Here is a 19,080-nt window from a genome sequence, read left to right as displayed (position 1 = left end):
ATCTGGGAACATGGCCAGGCAGTGAAAAAGGATGCAGACTCAGATTCAAACTTAGACTCTAGAATCTTTTTTTGGTGACAAAGAAGACCAAAACATACAGCCAGAAGAGGTCAACAAAGTCAAAGAGCATACATCAAAAGCCTACAAGAAAAATATGAATTGGTCTCAGACCTTGGAAGAGCTCAAAAAGGATTTGGAAAAGCAAGTAAGAGAAGTAGAGGAAAAAATGGGAAGAGAAATGAGAGAGATGCAAGAAAACCATGAAAAGTAAGTCAATGACTTGATAAAGGAGACCCAAAAAAATACTGAAGAAAATAACACCTTAAAAAATAGACTAACTCAAATGGCAAAAGAACTCCAAAAAGCCAATGAGGAGAAGAATGCCTTGAAAGGCAGAATTAGCCAAATGGAAAAGGAGGTCCAAAAGACCACTGAAGAAAATAACACCTTAAAAATTAGATTGGAGCAAGTGCAAACTAGTGACTTTATGTAAAATCAAGATATTATAAAACAGAACAAAAGGAGTGAAAAGGTGGAAGACAATGTGAAATATCTCCTTGGAAAAAACACTGACCTGGAGAATAGATTAAGGAGAGATAATTTAAAAATTATTGGACTACCATGATCAAAAAAAGAGCCTAGATATCATCTTTCAAGAAATTATCAAGGAAAACTGCCCTGATTTTCTAGAACCAGAGGGTAAAATAGAAATTGAAAGAATACATCAATCACCTCTTGAAAAAGATCCCCAAAAGAAAACTCCTAGGAATATTGTTGCCAAATTCCAGAGTTCCCAGTCAAGGAGAAAATACTGCAAGCAGCCAGAAAGAAACAATTTGAGTATTGTGAAAACACAATCAGAATAATCCAAGATCTAGCAGTTTCAACATTTAGGGATCAAAGGGCTTGGAATATGATATTCTGGAGGTCAAAGGACCTCCAGAAACAAGAATCACCTACCCAGCAAAACTGAGTATCATGCTCCAAGGCAAAAAATGGATTTTCAATAAAACAGAGGACTTTCAAGCTTTCTCAGTGAAAAGACCAGAGCTGAATAGAAAATTTGACTTTCAAGCATAAGAATCAAGAGAAGCATAAAAAGGTAAACAAGAAAGAGAAATCAGAAGGGACTTACTAAAGTTGAACTGTTTTGCTTACATTCCTACATGAAAAGATGATGTGTATTAATCATGAGACCTCAGTATTAGGGTAGCTGAAGGGCATATACATACATACATACATACATATACATATCTATATATAGAGAGAGAGGGTGCAGAGTGAGTTGAATATGAAGGGGTGATATCTAAAAAATTAAATTAAGCGATGAGAGTGGAATATATTGAGAGAGGGAGAAAGGGAAAGATAGAATGGGGTAAATTATCTCACATAAAAGTGGCAAGAAAAGGCAGTTCGTTGTATAGGAAGAGGGGGCAGGTGAGGGGGAATGAGTGAATCTTGCTCTCGTTGGATTTGACCTGAAGAGGGAATAACATACACACTCAACTGGCTTTCTTATGCCACAGAAAGGTAAGGGGAAAGGGATAAAAAGGAGGGTGATGATAGAAGGGAGGGCAGATAGGGGGAGGAGGTAATCAAAAGCAAAGACTTTCAAAAAGGGACAGGGTCAAGGGAGAAAATTGAATAAAGGGGGGCAGGATAGGATGCAGGGAAATATAGTTAGTCTTTTACAACACGAGTATTGTGGAAGGGTTTTACATAATGATACGCATGTGGCCTATGTTGAATTGCTTGCCTTCTTAGGGAGGGTGGGTGGGGAGGGAAGAGGGGAGAGAATTTGGAACTCAAAGTTTTAAAATCAGATGCTCAAAAGAAAAAGTTGTTTTTTCATGTAACTGAGAAATAAGATATATAGGGAATGGGGCATAGAAATCTACCCTGCCCCACAAGAAAGTAAGGGTAAAGGGGATGGTGGGGAGTGGAGTGACAGAAGGAAGGGCTGACTGGGGAACAGGGCAATCAAAATATTTGCCATCTTGGAGTAGGGGGGAGGGTAGAAATGGGGAGAAAATTTGTAACGCAAAATCTTGTGGAAATCAATGTTGAAGACTAAAGTATTAAATATATAATAAAATAAATTGAAAAAATGGGAAAAAAAAGAAAGAGGCCCAGATCAGCCCTCTTGTCACCCCTCACCAGGATCCCACTCCTGACTCTAGCCTTGCTCTACCATGCCCTTCTCTACCTTTATAGCTTCCTTTATGTGGAATCTTCCTCCATTAGAATGTAAACTCCATGAGGGCAGGGACTACCTCTCTTTCTTCCTGCTTATATTTGTCTTCCCACAGCTCAGCACAGTGCCTGGCACACAGCCCTTCAGAAGGTCTGGCTTATTGACTTGACTCATGAAAATTTCTTTTTCTTGGTCTGGACCTGTGAGCAATCAAACAGGCTTTAAGTATCTATCCTGTTGCAGTCACAAGGGTGTGCAAAGACAAAACCGGAGAAAGTCAGAGCCAGAAAAGTCTTCCTAGAGGAGATGATGCCTGAACTCAGGCTCTGAAGGAAAATTGGGACTCTCAGAACAAAGGCATCAAGGCAGCAGATGGAATGGCATGTTATTGAGGATAGCAGGAAGGCCTGTCTGAAGACAGCTATCATGTTCCTGCATAAATCTTTTCCAGCCTAAATATTCCTAATTCCTTCAACTGATTCTCATAGGACAACAGATTTAGAGCTAAAAGGGATGCCCATCTAAGACAGCTAGGTGACATGGTGGGAAGAAAGCTAGATTTGAAGTCCAGATGACTCAGATTTGAAACCTATCTCAGTTTCTCCATCTGTAAAATGGGGGTAATTACACCACCTACCTTCCAGGATGTTGTGAGGACCACGTGAAAATATGCATGAAGAGATTTGCACACCTTAAAGCACTATATAAATATTAACTATTATTATAAATTTCATCGGCATCACACAAATATTAGCTATTATCAACTCCATCTGTACCACATAAATATTAGCTATTATTATCAGTCCCATCTGCACTATATAAATATTAGCTATTATTATCAATTCCATCCTGCTCATTTTATGACCAAAGGAAACTGGTGTCCAAATAAGTTACATGACTTGATCAAGAACATTTCTACAATGACAACATCATGAAGACAAGAATTTTGAGGTCCCTAAGAATTCTGATCAATGCAGTGACCAATCACAATTGCAGAGGATCGATGATGAAGCACACTACCACCTCCTGATAGAGAGGCTGGTGGACTCAGGTGCTGAACAAAGCATTTATTTTGGATGTGATCAGTGCAGAAAATTGACTTTTAATTGAAAAAAATTATTTTGTAATGACTTAAAAAAATTAAGGACTTGAAAAAAAACCATTTTTTTGAGGAGAGGTTCATGGGCTTTATCAGACTATCATTGGGATCCATGACACAAAAAAGGTTAAGAATCCTTGATTCAAAGAAGGGAAAAGATCCGTCACAAAGCCCATCATAAGAGTATTATATGAATAATAAAACAGAAGGGAAGACTGAAACAGAATCTTCAAACAGAAAGAACTGAGAGAGAACAAGGCCATAAAAACTCAGAGAAGGGAGAGAATCCAAGAGGAAAAAGGTGTCAAAAGCTGAAGAAACATCCAGAAAGATGACAATTGGAAAAGGCCAATAGACATAGTGATTAAGAAATTATTGGCATCTTTAGAGATTGCACTTTTACAAAACCCTCTCAGGAACGCAGGGGAAAGATTGTCCCATTTATTTTGGATCTCCAGATCCATACCAGGCTTTGTTTGATCCCTCTAAATCAGCAACTTTGAACCTTTTCTGTGGCATGGACCTCTTGGACAGTCTGGTGAAGCCAAAGGACCTCTTCTCAGAATAACTGTTTTAAATACAGAGGGTTATGAAGGAAACAAATTATATTGAAATATGATTATCAAAATATTAAAAAATCTGAGGATATAAGCTTTAAGACCCCTGATCTAAAGGATTATCTGATGTAGTCTAAATTAGACACAACTGAGTAAAATGAAACTATTACTAGGCAAATTACCTTTTTCCTACTTGGTTTTGGTTTTATATTCAGAAACAATTAAAGTACATACATGAAAGAAAAAACTAAAGTTATTGATTATTTCAACTCCTTTCTTAAGTTGATTCTCCAAGGCTCTTTAAGTACACCATAATACTATCTGCGAAGAGTGATAATTTTGTTTCCTGGTTGCCTATTCTTAGTGCTTCAATTTTTTCCTTGTCTTATTGCTATAGATAGCATTTCTAGTAAAATATGCAATAATAATTGTGATAGTCTTTGCTTTTATTGGTAAGGCTTCTAGTTTATCCCCATTACAGATAATACTTGCTCTTGGTTTTAGGTAGATACTACTGAACATTTTAAGGAAAACTCCATTTATTACAATGCTAGTTAGCATGGTAATAGGAATGGCTGTTGTTTTTTGTCAAAAGCTTTTCATGCATCTATTGTTATAATCATAATTTTTTTGTTATTTTTGTAATTGATATGGTCAGTATGCTGATAGTTTTGCTATCAGGCCTGTATTCCTCGTATAAAAACCACTTGGTCATTGTTTATAATCTTTGTGATATATTGCTATAATCTCCTTGTCTCTCTCTTTTATTTAAAATTTTTGTTATCAATATTCATTAAGGAAATTAGTCTAAGTTTTTCTTTCTGTTTTTCCTTTGCCTGGTTTAGGTGTCAGGACCATATTTGTGTCACATAAGGAATTTGGTCAGATTTGTTCTTTGCCTAATTTTTCAAATAGTTTATATAGTATTAGAATTACTTGTTCCTTAAAGGTTTGGTAGAATTTACATGTAAATCCATCTGGAGATTTTTTCTTAGGGAGATCATTTGTGGCTCATTCAATTTCTTTTTCTAAGATAGAGTTATTTACATATCCTCTTTTCTCTTCTGTTAATCTGAGCAATTAACCTTTTGTAAATATTCATACAGTTCTATTGGTGTAAAATTGAGCAAAATAGCTCCTCATTATTGCTTTAATTTCATTTTCATTGGTAGTGCATTCGTTATTTTCATCTTTGATACTAGTAACTTGGTTTTCTTTTTTTAAATCAAATTAAGTAAAGGTTTATCTATTTTATTGGCTTTTTCATAAAATCAGATCCCAGTTTCATTAGCTCAATTTTTTTAAACTTTCAATTTTATTAATCTTAATTTTCAGGATTTCTACTTTGGTGTTAAATTGGACATTTAAACTTTGTTCTTTTTCTAGTTTTTTTTAGTTGCATGCCCAATTCCTTGATGCGTTCATTCCCTCTTTTATTGATAAAAAATTTTTAAAAATCTTTTATAGATAAAAATTTTCCCCTGGTATTGCTTTGGCTATATCCCACAAATTTTGGTATGCTGTCTCATTGTTTTCGTTATCTTTAGTGAAATTATTAGTTGTTTCTATGATTTGTTCTTTGACTCATTTATTCTTTAGGATTATTTGATTTCTGATTAATCTTTAATCTATGCATCCAAGGCCTTTTATTGAATGTAACTTTTATTGCATTATGGTCCAGAAAGGGTATATTTAAGATTTCTGCCTTTCTGAATTTGTTCGTGAGGTTTTTATGACCTAATACCTGGTCAATTTTTGTGAAGCTGTCATATGTAGCTGAGGAAAAAAAAAGTATATTCCTTTCTATTCCTATTCAATTTTCTCCAGAGGTCTGGCATCTCTAACTTTTCTAAAATTCTATTCATCTACTTAACTTTGTTCTCATTTGTTTTACGGTTAGATTTATCTAGTTCTGAGAAGAATAAATTTAGGTCTCCCATTAGTATAGTTTTATTGCCTATTTCCTCCTGTAACTACTTTAACTTGCTATGCCATTTATTGCATATATGTTTAGTATTGATACTACTCCATTATGTCTGGTATCTTTTTAGCAAAATGGCACAGATTAATGATGAATTGTGCTCATCATCTAACTCTAGAAGAGAAGGTGATAGGAGAGAGATAATTGTGGGTTAAAAGAATAAAGGAAGGTTTTCACCTGAGCTTTGAAGGCAAATGTGGTTGGAGTAACCTGAATGATGCCACTTTAGGATAGAGATGACACTTCTCAGTAGCCTCCTTATCCTGACACAAAGGTCTACCCAGTGAGGCATCACTCAAATTTCTTAATTCCACACTAGGTCCATAGCCAAAGTTGTGGTTCAGAAGCTTATGGGTAGGGAATCAACACTGTCTTAAACTGGGAAAAGATGCCTCCTCCTCACTAATATATTTAGGATAATTCCCCATGTTTAGTTTTAATATACCAGTGATCCATTTCCTCTTTCCTTACTATATGTTTCCCTACATTCCCATTGTAGAGACATTTACAAGTTGGGTGCAGCTTCCCCTGCCACCTTTGATATCCGCCAAAGTCAGGGAGGGCCCTCATGTGCCATCTTGTATTCACCCAGGTATCCCCATTTCTGGCATCGTCATGGAGACCCAGCCCTCCAGTGGGCAGGTGACTGAAGGAGAAAAGCTGGTCCTCATCTGCTCAATAGCTCAGGGCACAGGAAGCATCACATTCTCCTGGCACAGAGAGGGCATTAATACAAGTTTGGGAGAGAAGACTCGACATTCTCTGGAGGAGAAGTTTGTGCTCTCTGCTGTGAATGAGAGTGATGCAGGGAAGTATTACTGCACTGCTAACAATGGCATCAACACCATCAGCAGCCAGAGAGTGAATGTCACCGTGCAAAGTGAGTCCTACCTCCATTCATCTCAGTCAGCCTTTGTCCACCTGGGAGGGGCCCCTACAGACTGTTCCAAAGGGATCAGAGAGAGCTCAGCTATCTAGGGTGATAACTCTGAAAAGAAAGATTTTTTTAATTGAGTATTATTTCTCTAGTAGATATCCAGGGAAATGTTAATTAGAAATTATCAAGCATTTCTGAGGACATGTGTCCATTAAAGCTAGAAAGTAATTTGCAGACAAATACCTAATGTGTGGTTTGTCCTTTGTTCTCAAAGAGGACCATGATATCAGTGATATGATGACATGACTTGCAATTGACTTTGACTTGAGTGAATGGGGCTGTGCAAAGTCACCAGCTTCGCTCTCTCCTCCAGAGCCATCTGGGTCCAGTGGCCAGATATGGATCAGGACAACTGGAGATGGCCCAGGATGCAGTGGTATACCCTGGACCTTTTAAGCTAAGATCTTTTCAGGTTCTCACTTTGAGTGAGGCAAAGCCCATTCAGTGAGTAGACCTATTTAAGAAGTGAGTCAAGGGATGGCCCTTTTAATAAAAAAGATGTTAAATTTAATTAAACTGGGAAGGGAAGACAGGGTTTCTGGCCAAATGAGAAACAGTCACTATTTACATTCACTCAGAGCCAGGAGGGCCCAAAAAATAACCATTAAGTGATGCTTGAGCAGAGACCTATTGTTGTCTAATCCATGAGATTCAGAGTGAATTGAGTTTATGGCTTGGTCTTTGGGAAAGAAATCTAGCTGGTAAACCGCAAGGTAACTAGATAGCTTTCAGCCATCAAAATTTTCCTTCCTTTGGGCAGAACACCAGGAGAGGAAAGGGGAAAGGGGAGAGGAGAGAGGAGAGAGGAGAGGAACTGGCCAGCTGGGTCCCCATTCAGGCAGCTCAGAGTATTCATTCACAGGTTTTGGTTTGTCCTTAATTCTCAGAGGGCCATAATATCAGGGACATGACTTGCAACTGACATTGATTTGAGTGAGGGTGGGCTGTGCAAAGTCACCAGCTTCACTTTCTCCTCAAGAGCCATCTGGGTCCACAGGCCAGATGTAAATCAGGATTCTCCTCCCCTTCCCTTCCCTCCCCTCCCCTCTTCTTTCTTCTCCCCTCTCCCCCGCCAAAGCATCACTTAATATTTCTTTGATTAATGGGGCCATCCCTTGGCTCACTTCTTGAAGAGGCCTATTCATGTAATGGGTATTGTCTCAGAGTGAGAACCTGAAAAGACCTTAGCTTAAAAGGGCCAAGGTCTCCTGCTACCCAATAATTGTATATCCAATGAATCAGTGAATAAAGGGATTACAGAAACCACCACAAAAATACAGATAGTTATTCCAAATTGAGCCTGCCCTGGGTGACTGTTTTATGTCTACTAATCTGACAATCCCTCAAAATTCCTTTCCTTATTGTCAGGATGCAGCGTGGGCTGTGGTGGTGATGGGGATGGGACCTGGACTCCTAAAAGCCCCTGAAAGTTTCCCACACAAACCAGCCCCTGAACCCAGATCCCTGGTGTTGGCCTGAGGCATTGCCCATCCCAGCAGTCCTTTCAACTGTCCTTTCATTGTGGCCCAGTGTCAGAACCCTTCATTCTCTTTACCTGCTAACCCAGCCCAACCTTCATTATCTGTCACCTCCAGACCACCCCAGGCTATTTCCTACCCATAATCCCATCTGGACCCCTTCTCTTTTACCTCCAAACCAGACTATTGGTCACTCCTAGATCACATCCAGATCTTGCCACAGTCTTTCTACCCCCATTAAATTACTTAGATTCTTAAAATCTGGCCCACTACTCAATAGTGTCACAAATGCACAATCTTAAAATCTTGCCCACCACAACCAGTGTTTTAATAAACCTTGTCTCTGACTGAAAGAAAGCTTGATTTCAATTCTTATGAGGCAGACCAACGCCTTTTGCCATTGAATTTCAGGGTTCCCAGCACCCCTAGACCACAACAGTGGTGCTTTCTTTTGACACCCTCATATGGTCTGCATTGATAGTATATTTTTTTTCATAAAGAAGATATATGAGTCATTATCTTGCATACATAAGTTCAAAGCTTAACTACCTACACCTGGGAGTAAATTAGGCTAGGTTCATTCTATTATCTTTAGTGCCATCAGTTGAGGCAAGCTTCATTCCCAAATTTATCTTCTTTGATCCTTCAGGAAGAAGTCTCTTCTCAAAAGAAAGCTCAAGCAAAAAGATTGGCCCCTTGGCCCTTGGACTGATTGTGACCCAGTTCATTTTGGTTGTCCTCTCCGCTTCTGCACTTCTACTTTTCTTTGGACCTTGGAATAAGCCAGGTTGGTGACTTGTCTTTCTTGAACTTTGGTACATATTGGATTAATCGTCTTTGCCTGTGAAGTTATCAGCTCTCCTCAACTTCTGCCAATGCTGTCATCATTTGTTTAGTTACCCCAGGCCTCAAGGCTTTTTCTTCCAGACTTCACATACCAGTCACCATATCGATACAACTAGCCCTTCATCACATATATCTTATCTTCCCCCTCTTTTTAAGGGTTCTCACCCCATTTAGCATCTAATCCCCCATGCCTATTTTATTGAAATAGCTTCCTAAATGATCTCTCTGGCTCTCCAATCTCTCCCTCCTCCAATCTACCCTACACACTAATATCAGGTTAATCTCCCCCAAACAATATACACTACTAACTCTTAGCTCAAAAAATCCTTCAGTGGTTCCATTGCCTACAAGATAAAGTCCTCAGTGAGGAAAGTCTGGGCCCAACTTACCTTTTCAGGTTTATCCCTATTCATCCCCAGTGTAAAACCTCTGCTTTTGCTAGACTAATCTCCACAACTTTGCCTAAGCTAGTCTTCCTCCCTGAAGGGCTTTTTGCTCATTTTTTTTGCATATCTATAGCCTACCTAATCTTCCTCCTTGTTCTTACTCTTTCACAAATATTTAGAAATATTCACAAATACTTCCCCCCTGTGCTAGGTACCAGGAGAAAATGAAAAAAGAAAATGAAGTCCCTCCTTTAATCATAATAGTTATCATTCAATAAGAGTCATAAATTTAGTTCTGGAAGAGACTCTAGAGTTCCTTTCCAGAGCTGGGAAGGCCAAGGCTCTTCAGTATTGCCCTAGAGGCAATAGGAAGTCATTAGAACCCATTAAGAGAGGGACATTGTTACATCTATGCTTACAAAAGATCACTTTATCACTTGGGCAGCCATGTGAAGGATGGACTGGAGTGGGGGGAGACTTGAGGCAAGGAGACCAATTAGAGAATCATCTAGGCAAGACATAAAAAGGTCCTGAACTAAAGTGGTAACCCTGTGAGTGGAGAGAAGAGATCAGAAATGAGAGATGCTGTAGAGGTTGGAACAGCAAGATTTAGTGATTAGTTGGATATAGGGAGAGGGAGAAGTAGATTAAAAAATAGCAAGGTTACAACCTAAGAGAGTAGAAAAAATGGAAGTAGCTAAGTTTGGTAGAGAGGAGGGTTTGGGTCAAAAGATAACGAATTTATCTTTTTATAAATAGGTGGCACAGAGTACACAGTGCCAGGCCTGGGGTCAGGAAGATTCATCTTCCTAAGTTCAAATCTAGCCTCAGACATTAAGCTGTATGCAAGTTACTTGACCCTATTTGCCTCAGTTTCCTTATATGTAAAATGAGCTGGAGGAGGAAATGGCAAACCACTCCAGTGTCTTTGCCAAGAAAACCCTAAATGGAGTCACAAAGAGTTGGACACAACCGAAATAACTCAATAATAACACGTCAGGCACCACCCTATGCACTTTTACAAATACTATCTCATTTGATACCCTGTGGGGTAGATGCAATTATTATTTCCTTTTTTACAGTTGAGGAAACTGTGATAGACAAAAGTCATGTAACTTGCTCAGGGTCACACAGGTAATGAGTTTTTGAAGCTGGAAAACACTGCAAATCAGGTCTAGATTTCTCGTTTTGCTGATTTTCTAGACTTAAAAAAGAGGTGGAGAAAATATTAATAACACAGATTAAGCTTAAAAATGTGGGGTGTGTCTGTGTGTGTCTGTGTTTCCAGAAAGCCAATTAATGACAATGGTGAGATGTTCTGTTACTATTTTGATAACTTCCAACGTACTCCTAAATATATTGCATAGATTATAAAGGCATAACAATTGGACTCTTATAAAAACACAAAACTTCAAGGGTAAAAATGATGGCATTTATTCCATAGCATGTGATTACAGGAGCAGTACTGTACCCACTCCACAAACCATCCATAATTTCATGACCAAAACCTGAAACCCCACCTTTGCCATCCATTTAGCTTAAGGCTTTGGGTCCTCTTAGATTACATGCTATTATCACACATTTGTGCCAGTGTCGATGAGTTTCAGATCCTTTTTGTCTGGACTTGGAAGATGTAGTAGGTCCTAACCAGAAACAGCATCTATGTGTCCTGAGAGGAGGATCTGGAAGCCTCCAGGCCATTTAAGGCTATTAGGAAGAATCCTCTAGACCTGTCTCTAGGGAAGAATAGTTGAAAACTACCCAGAGTATAGTAAATAAAGGACTGCACAGTGACAGAATGTTAGTGTAAAGAGTACAGTCAATATGAATGATCTGATTAGGTGGAGGAGGAGAGAGGGGAATGAAGAATGAAAGCTTTTGTATGAGGCAGGATCCAGTGTTTGAGAGGGCAGTGCCAGGGTGATCTAGTCAGCAGGGGCATAGAAGATGGTGTTGAGAGACTGGATAGTTCATCAGAAGTTAGTGGTCCTGGAGTAGGGACTGCTTGAGGGAAGGCTGAACTGGAAAGGCCAAGGCTGCTGTGGATTGAATAGTACCCTCTGGGCAGGAAAAATGCAACAATACATTAACTGACTGAATACCAACTGAGAGAGAAAGCAGGAGTGATGAGATTAGATTTTGCCTGGGACTGTACATCAGAATCATCCATTTCCTTAGCTTTACCTAATCAGTTTGGAGAAGAACTTGTTGAGTTGCAGGATAGGGAAGGAAGTGGTGAGAGAGGAGGAAGGGGGAGGGAGCAAAGGGTGGGTGACTTAGGATGCAGAAGTTACAGAGCAGGAAGCTGCAGTTTAATGATTCTTTTTTTAATGTAGGGAAGAGCCTCACACATAGAGGAGAGGTGAGGGCTACCACTGTGTGGCTTGAAGGGAAGGAGAATGGACATCTCTAGCCTCTTCTTCCCCCACACTTCTCCAAGGGAGGTGTTAATTCCTTCCAGGAGGACAAAGCAAGAAGTTGGGGCCTGAGACCACTACTCTGCTCTCCCCAGAGAGACAGAGAGTACCAGGCTATCAGCTCTCTTAAATATTTATTTAAATATTAATTAAAATTAATAATTAATTAATGGGACATGATTGGGTTTCATCTAACTTTTGATCACTGTCATTTTGGGAGAAGGAGGACCCCAAGATCTATATCCAAGATTTGACCCCTTTCCCACCACATACCACTTCCACAATGAATACGCATAGCAAAATAGCAAAGAAAACTTATTTATTCAAGGTGGTAGCCAAAACAGACAGTACAAAGTGAAGGTACTCTCCCATTGGGAGTGAGATAACTCAGCTCAACCAAGAGAGAATGTCCTAAATATAATCCAAGGGGAAACTCCCTGCAGCCTCTAGTGTAGAAAGCTGGGAATAGGGACATGATGGAGACTGCCTCCTCCCATGATGTCTTCCCAGAGTCTTTTACTGCAATAACCTGAAGTGGGATTGGCCTCTTCCTTCTTCTCTCTCGAGGCTGGAAGCCAAAAGCACTCAAAGCAACTCCATGCATGAAGAGTACCAAAGTGGAACTCAGGAAGTCTGGATCTCTCTTGCTTCTAACTCATCCCTTCCCATTCCCAACTCATCCCTGCCCCTCGCTTAGGGCAGGGTCTTCACCACCACCAATAAGGAGAGTGCCATACCAATGGGCTTTGGGACAAGGGTTATAAAAAAAGTGTTATATTTTGTTTTCACACAGTTATTTCTAAGTATTTCCCTTACCCCTTCCCCTACCTAGAGAATTCATCAAACTTTCTTAGTCTATTTGGAAAGTTGACAGAAAGAGAGAGTTTCAGGATACTTTGAGCCAAGCAGGAGGTGGGGTAGGGAATGCCACAAAGGTGTTTTATAAAAAGGCATAGAAAGAAGAGTGGAAGGCACCCAAAAGCCGCTTTAACAATTCCTCGATTCTGCCCAGAACCGGTCCTGACTATGATGATGATAATGATGGTGATAGCAAACTCACATGTGTATAGCACTTTGAGGTTTGCAAAGCTTTTTCCTATGCAATGACCCTTCAAAGTAAGTGATGCAAACTGAATTCATTTTACAGATGAAGAAACTGAGGCTCATAAGTAAGTAATGAAGCAACTTGATAATGATCACACAGTTAGCGGCAGATAGACACTTGGGAGTCAAGGCTTTCTACTCCAGATCCATCATTCTTTCATATACATACGTACATACATACATACATACACACATATACGCCTATACATATATACACATACATATATTTATATGCATATTTTTGTGTATAAAATATATACTCAGGTATGTACATGTGTATTTACATGCCTTTGCATATATGAATGCACACATATGTATACACACATGTATATGTGTCTATGGGGTACATGAGTATTCAAGGAGTTCTAGCACCCCTGGTGTGAGGGCTTGCCAAGCCTCTTTAAGGGCTGCTCATCCACCTTATTGTCCAGCTGGCATTCAATTCTTAGCTCTGCTTACAGGAAGCTGTAGCATGTGCAGTGGGCACACCCCAGTAAGCCATCTCAGCAGACAGACTAAGCCAGATTGAGGGTAACTGATAGGCCACAAACCCTTGGGTGAGCTGGGGGGTGTCTACCCCAAGTACATACTTGGTAATTTACCCCACTGGAATGGGTGGATGAGAACTATTCATTCCAATAGCAATGAAGGTGACTGAACCAGGTGCTGTGGAGCATTTAGAGCTTGGTCAGACAACAAAGATGCCAATGTCGTCCACTGCATCCGGGGCCATTGCTAGTCACCCTAACTTTTGTCTTCCACTGGACTTCAATGATTCCAGAAGAGAGAGTGAGGCTGACTACTTTGTGCAACTCTGCCTCACTTAAATCCAGTTCATGCACAAGTCAAGACATCACTCTGTGATGTTGTTGATCCACTTCAGAAAGGAAGAACAAACAACAATACACACAAATGTTATTATACAGTATTATGTATTATTATATATTCTTTCTTTTCTATATATACAATTCTACATACGTATACATATGCATATACTATATATAATATACATACTACAGGGTGTTCCTAAAGTCTGGACACATAGGCAAAAATGCATATTTTCAAGAAATGAAACGAATGAAATTTTCAACCACATTTTATGTAACTGAATTATTAACAAATAACATCTTCAATATGATTGCCATCATTTATGATGCAAAGGTGGATGTGCTTTGCAAGATTCACATGAACTCGATGCAATAATTCCACATTCCCGTCAATTTTCCTGTGTGTCCAGACTTTAGGGACACCCTCGATATATACTGATAGATAAAGAGACAGAGATAAAGTAAGCTTTAGGGATTTGATACCTTTTGTTTTAATCTCAGTCATTTCCAGGAAGACTCCTCCTCACTCTTCTCCATGATGGGCCTTTTCTTGTATACCCGGAGATTCACCAAGGGTCCCCTGATCCTTTGAGTCTCCTCAGTCATGGCCAGGAGGGATGGCGGGGGGAGGGCGGAGGCATGATGAACCTTGATGAACCTCCCTTACTGGCTATAAGGGACAGATAACAGAGATAATGAGGTTTAAGTTCTTGTTCCTTAGTTCCCGCCAATGCAACCACTTGAACGCTGAAAGGGGAAGACCTTAAACCTCAGCAACTCTGTTTCTTGCATCTTACATCCTGCAGTTTCATCAAAGGGGAGACCCTATTATGCTTGTAACAAAGAACAGTTAAGCTAAACCAATGGGCCATGCTTCCTAAAAGGGTCAACTCCATACATAGGCCTTGAGTGAAATGATGGAGATACATTTCCTTATCTCTTTTGCACAGCCAATATCAATCATGATAGTTGACTTTGATTTCATTGTGGGGGGAGGGTTGTTTATACTATTATAGTCTCTGTGCATGTTATTTCTTTCTGCTTCTGCTTCTTTCCCTCTGCATTAGTTCATATAAGTCTCTACATGTTTCTCTGAATTCTTCATATTCATTACTTCTCATGGATTCCATTATATTTACAGACATACCTTGGAGACATTCAGTTCCAGTTCCAGTTCCAGTTCCATCACCTCAATAAAGTAAATATTGCAATAAAATGAGACACAAAATTTTTTTGGTGTCCCAGTGCATATAAAAGTTATGTTTACACTATGCAGTAGTCTATGAAGTGTGCAATAGTATATGTTTCAAAAAATGTATGTATCTTAATTAAAAATGCTTTATTACTAAAAAATGCTAAGCATCATCTGAGCCTTCAGTGAGTCATAATCTTTTTGCTGGTGGAGGGTGTTGCCTCAGTGTTGATGGCTTCTGACTGATCAGGGTGGTGATTGCTCGGGGCTGGGGTGACTGGGGCAATTTCTTAAAATAAGACAACAATGAAGTTCGCTGCATCGATTGACTCTTCACTTCACTTGGACACTTAGAAGCCATTGTAGTGTTATTAATTTGACCTAATTTTAATATTGTTGTGTCTCAGGAAGTAGGGAGAGCTGAGGAGAGGGAGAAAGCGGTTGGTGGATGTGTTGATAAGCAAAATGGCCTTTGTTTTCTTTGAGTAATTCAGCGAGCCTTACTAGGTGCTGAGCCCCAGGCCCAAACCCCATTAAGTGTTAACCTAATCCATGTGGATGTGAACCTCCCAGGGTCCTAAGGGGAGGGGCCAACTCAAGAACCAATCACCAGAGCCTGAGCTCTGGTGATTCAGATGACGTTTGATGATGTCTGAATCCCTATAAGAAGGGAGGACAGAGCCATTTGTGCAGGGCTCTGGAGAGGGTATTGATGAGGAGACTCTGGGCAGCTGTAGCTAGGGAGCCCTCCAGTTTGTAAACCCGGATGCTGAGACTTTGTTGAACTCTGGTAACTATGTGTTGGGATTTGAATCAGACAAAGTCTGTCTGTTGATGTTTGTAATTTGTTTGCATTTTGTTTTGAAGTTCAGGGTGCTGACTTTTTCCCCTGAACTAACTGAATGATATTTGTATGCTGAATTAAAAGTAAGCTTGTCAACTCCTTCACCTTGCTTTCCTTAATTAAGCAAATCAAAAGAACCTGTGCTGTTGGCAGCTTTCTGGGTGCTGGCTGTGGGTGGATCTTACACCCCTACAGAATCTGCTAGCCGGATTGTCGAAATAGTGGAGCAGTCAGAACACACATAGCATTTATCAATTAGGTTCCCATCTTGTATGGGTATGGTTTGTGGTACCCCAAAACAACTATGATAGTAACATCAAAGATCACCATGACAGATGTAATAATAATCTTGAAATATTGTGAAAACAACCAAAATGTGACCTGCAGACACAGCTGGAAAAATGTAGATTCGTGGCAACCCTGCATAGAGCACCAATTTGTTAAAAAAAAAAAAATTACCCCCACAATATCTGGGAAGTGCAATCTAGTAAAGTGCTATCAAATGAGGTGTGCCCTTATAATCCATGATTTATTCTGCCAATGAGTGCCAAACAATAGGCACTCACTTTGTTTTCATTCTTTCTGTCCCCACTATAGAACACTCAGCTATACTACAGGGTGTTCCTAAAGTCTGGACACATAGGCACAAATGCATATTTTCTATTTTTTTTGCAGGGGGGGAAGGCAGGGCAATTGGGGTGAAGTGACTTGCCCAAGGTCACACAGCTAGTAAGGGTGTCAAGTGTCTGAGGCTGGATTTGAACTCAGGTCCTCCTGACTTCAGGGCTGGTGCTCTATTCACTGCGCCAACTAGCTGCTGCCGAAATGCATATTTTCAAGAAATGAAATGAATGAAATTTTCAACAACACTTTATTTAATTGAAATATTAACAAATAACATCTTCAATATGATTCCCATCATCTGTGATGCAAAGGTTGATGCACTTTACAAGATTCATGTGAACTCGATGCAGTAACTTTGCATTGCCATCAGCTTTAGTACATTCATTCTTTATGCGTTCAATCATGTGTGGTGCATCTGTGATTTTCACTGAGTACACCGTCTCCTTTAGCATGTCCCAGAAAAAGAACTCAAGGGGGCTAAGGTCTGTTAATATTCCAGATATTTCAAAATATGCATTTTTTCCTATGTATCCAGACTTTAGGGACACCCTGTATATTGACTCTTAATGACGTAAAAACCATCCACCCAGAGCACTCATCCGCTTAGGGGAAGTACGGTGCAATAGAAAGCACACTGGCTCTAGAGTCAGAGGAGCAGGGTTCAAATACATCTGCTGATGCACAATACTTATGTGACCTTTGTCAAGTGATTGAACCTCCTGGGCCTCAGTTTCCTCCTTTGTACTATGACTGGATTGGATTAGATTGTTTCTGAGGTCCCTACCAGTGCTATCATATACTATACTACCTTAATATGAATCTTAAAATCCAAAGTCACCAATGATTTCTTAATCACCAAATGCAGTCATCTTTTCTCAGTCCTCATTCTGCAGACTCTGACACTGTAAATCATCTCCTCTCTTTCATACTCTGTTTTCTCTAGGTTTTCTCCGCAGTTGGTCTTTTCTTGTTGTTCAGTCGTTTTTTCAGTCGTGTCCAACTCTTCACGAGCCCATTTAAGGTTTTCTTAGCAGAGATACTGAGGGGTTTGCAGTTTCCTTCTCCAGCCCACTTCACAGGTGAGGAAACTGAGGCAAACAGGGCTAATTGACTTGCCTTGGATTACACAGCAGCTAAGTGTCTGAGGCCAGATTTGAACTCAGGGGGATGAGGCTTCCTGACCTCTACCCCCTGTGCCACCTAGCTGCCCAAAATACTAGAGTGGTTTGCCATTTCCTTCTCCAGCTCATTTTACAGATGAGGAAATTGAGGCAAACAAGGTCAGGATCATATAGCTACTAAGTATCTTAGGCTGGATTTGAACTCATGAAGATGAGTTTTCAATAGATGATCTACCCACATACAGCATAATAAACAGCCTACTAATGTTAAACGTGTCAGGCTATAAGGAACTAGCAAGATGCCTCTTAGAATGTCACTGAGTTCTTAGGACGGGACACCATGTTATTGTTCAGTAATTCAGCTGCATCTAACTCTTCATGACCCATGGACCATAGCATGCTAATACTGTCCATAGGGTTTTCTTGGCAAACATACTGAAGTAGTTTGCTATTTCCTTCTCTAGTAGATTAAGACAAACAGAAGTTAAGTGACTTGCCTAAGGCATCACAACTAGCAGGTGTCTGAGGCCAGATTTGAACTCAGGAAAATGAGTCTTTCTGACTCCTGACCCAGTATGCTCTCCACTGCACCCCTCTAAGAGGGCCTAAGCATCTTCTCTAAAGTCACCCAGCAAATTTTAACAAACCTAGGATTAGACGTAGCACTAGGACCAGGCCTTTAGACTCCCAACCTAGGGTTTTTTCCACAATAGAACACAGTTGGGCCTGGTAAGATTTTTGGTTGCCTTCAAATAATTCCACATTCTCCACCTACATAGAAAAGGAGCCTCTCTGGTAGATGTTGTGTGAAAGGCTGGGCAATACCATGGCCAAAGGCTCCCTCTGCTGTCCAGAATTCTCCTCTCCTTGGCAGAAAGTATTCATAGGTGAAATCCCTGTCTTGCCATTAATATTCTTCCTGTTTCCTGATCTCCCACAATACATTAAGGGCTGTGAAAACAGAATTAGGCCCAGCCACTGTCCTCAGGCTCTATGAACTGGGCGTCTCTTACTGGTTACAGATCTTCTCAGAGCTAGAAGGATCCTTGAGGATATGTTGATCTAGAACATTGTACACAGTAACAGCAATATTGTATGATGAATTGTAAATGACTTAACTGTTCTCAGCAATACAATGATCCAAGACAATCCCAAGGGACTTATGATGAAGCATGCTATCTGTCTCCAAAGAAAGAACTGGTATTGTCTGATACAGACTGAAGCATGCCGTTTTTCTCTTTTCCTTCTTTCTTTCTTTTTCTTTCTTTTTTCTTTGTTTTTTCTTTATTTCTTTTTTCCTTTCATTCTCTCTCCCTTCCTTCCTTCCATTCTTTCTTTCTCTTTCTTTTTCTTTCTTTCTTTCTTTCTTTCTTTCTTTCTTTCTTTCTTTCTTTCTTTCTCTCTTTCTTATTTGAGTCTCCTTGTACAAAACCACCAATATGGAAATGTTTTACATGGTTGCATTTGTATAAC

The 19,080-nt window shown here is 39.9% G+C and overlaps 1 protein-coding gene across 1 annotated transcript in view; it reads left to right on the top strand.

Annotated features, from left to right (window-relative positions):
- Positions 1–19,080, top strand: part of LOC118847684 (Fc receptor-like protein 2) — a 54,430-nt gene that overhangs the window by 14,861 nt on the left and 20,489 nt on the right. Inside the window, exon 6 of the mRNA XM_036756262.1 lies at positions 6,424–6,711. Coding sequence (XP_036612157.1) covers positions 6,424–6,711 — 288 coding nt within the window. The remainder of the gene's footprint in view (positions 1–6,423; positions 6,712–19,080) is intronic.

Source organism: Trichosurus vulpecula, chromosome 4 (genome assembly GCF_011100635.1).
Source record: "Trichosurus vulpecula isolate mTriVul1 chromosome 4, mTriVul1.pri, whole genome shotgun sequence".
Classification (NCBI taxonomy): Eukaryota; Metazoa; Chordata; class Mammalia; order Diprotodontia; family Phalangeridae; genus Trichosurus; species Trichosurus vulpecula.
Note: the sequence above shows the minus strand (reverse complement) of the source record. Positions and strands in the feature narration are given on the sequence as shown.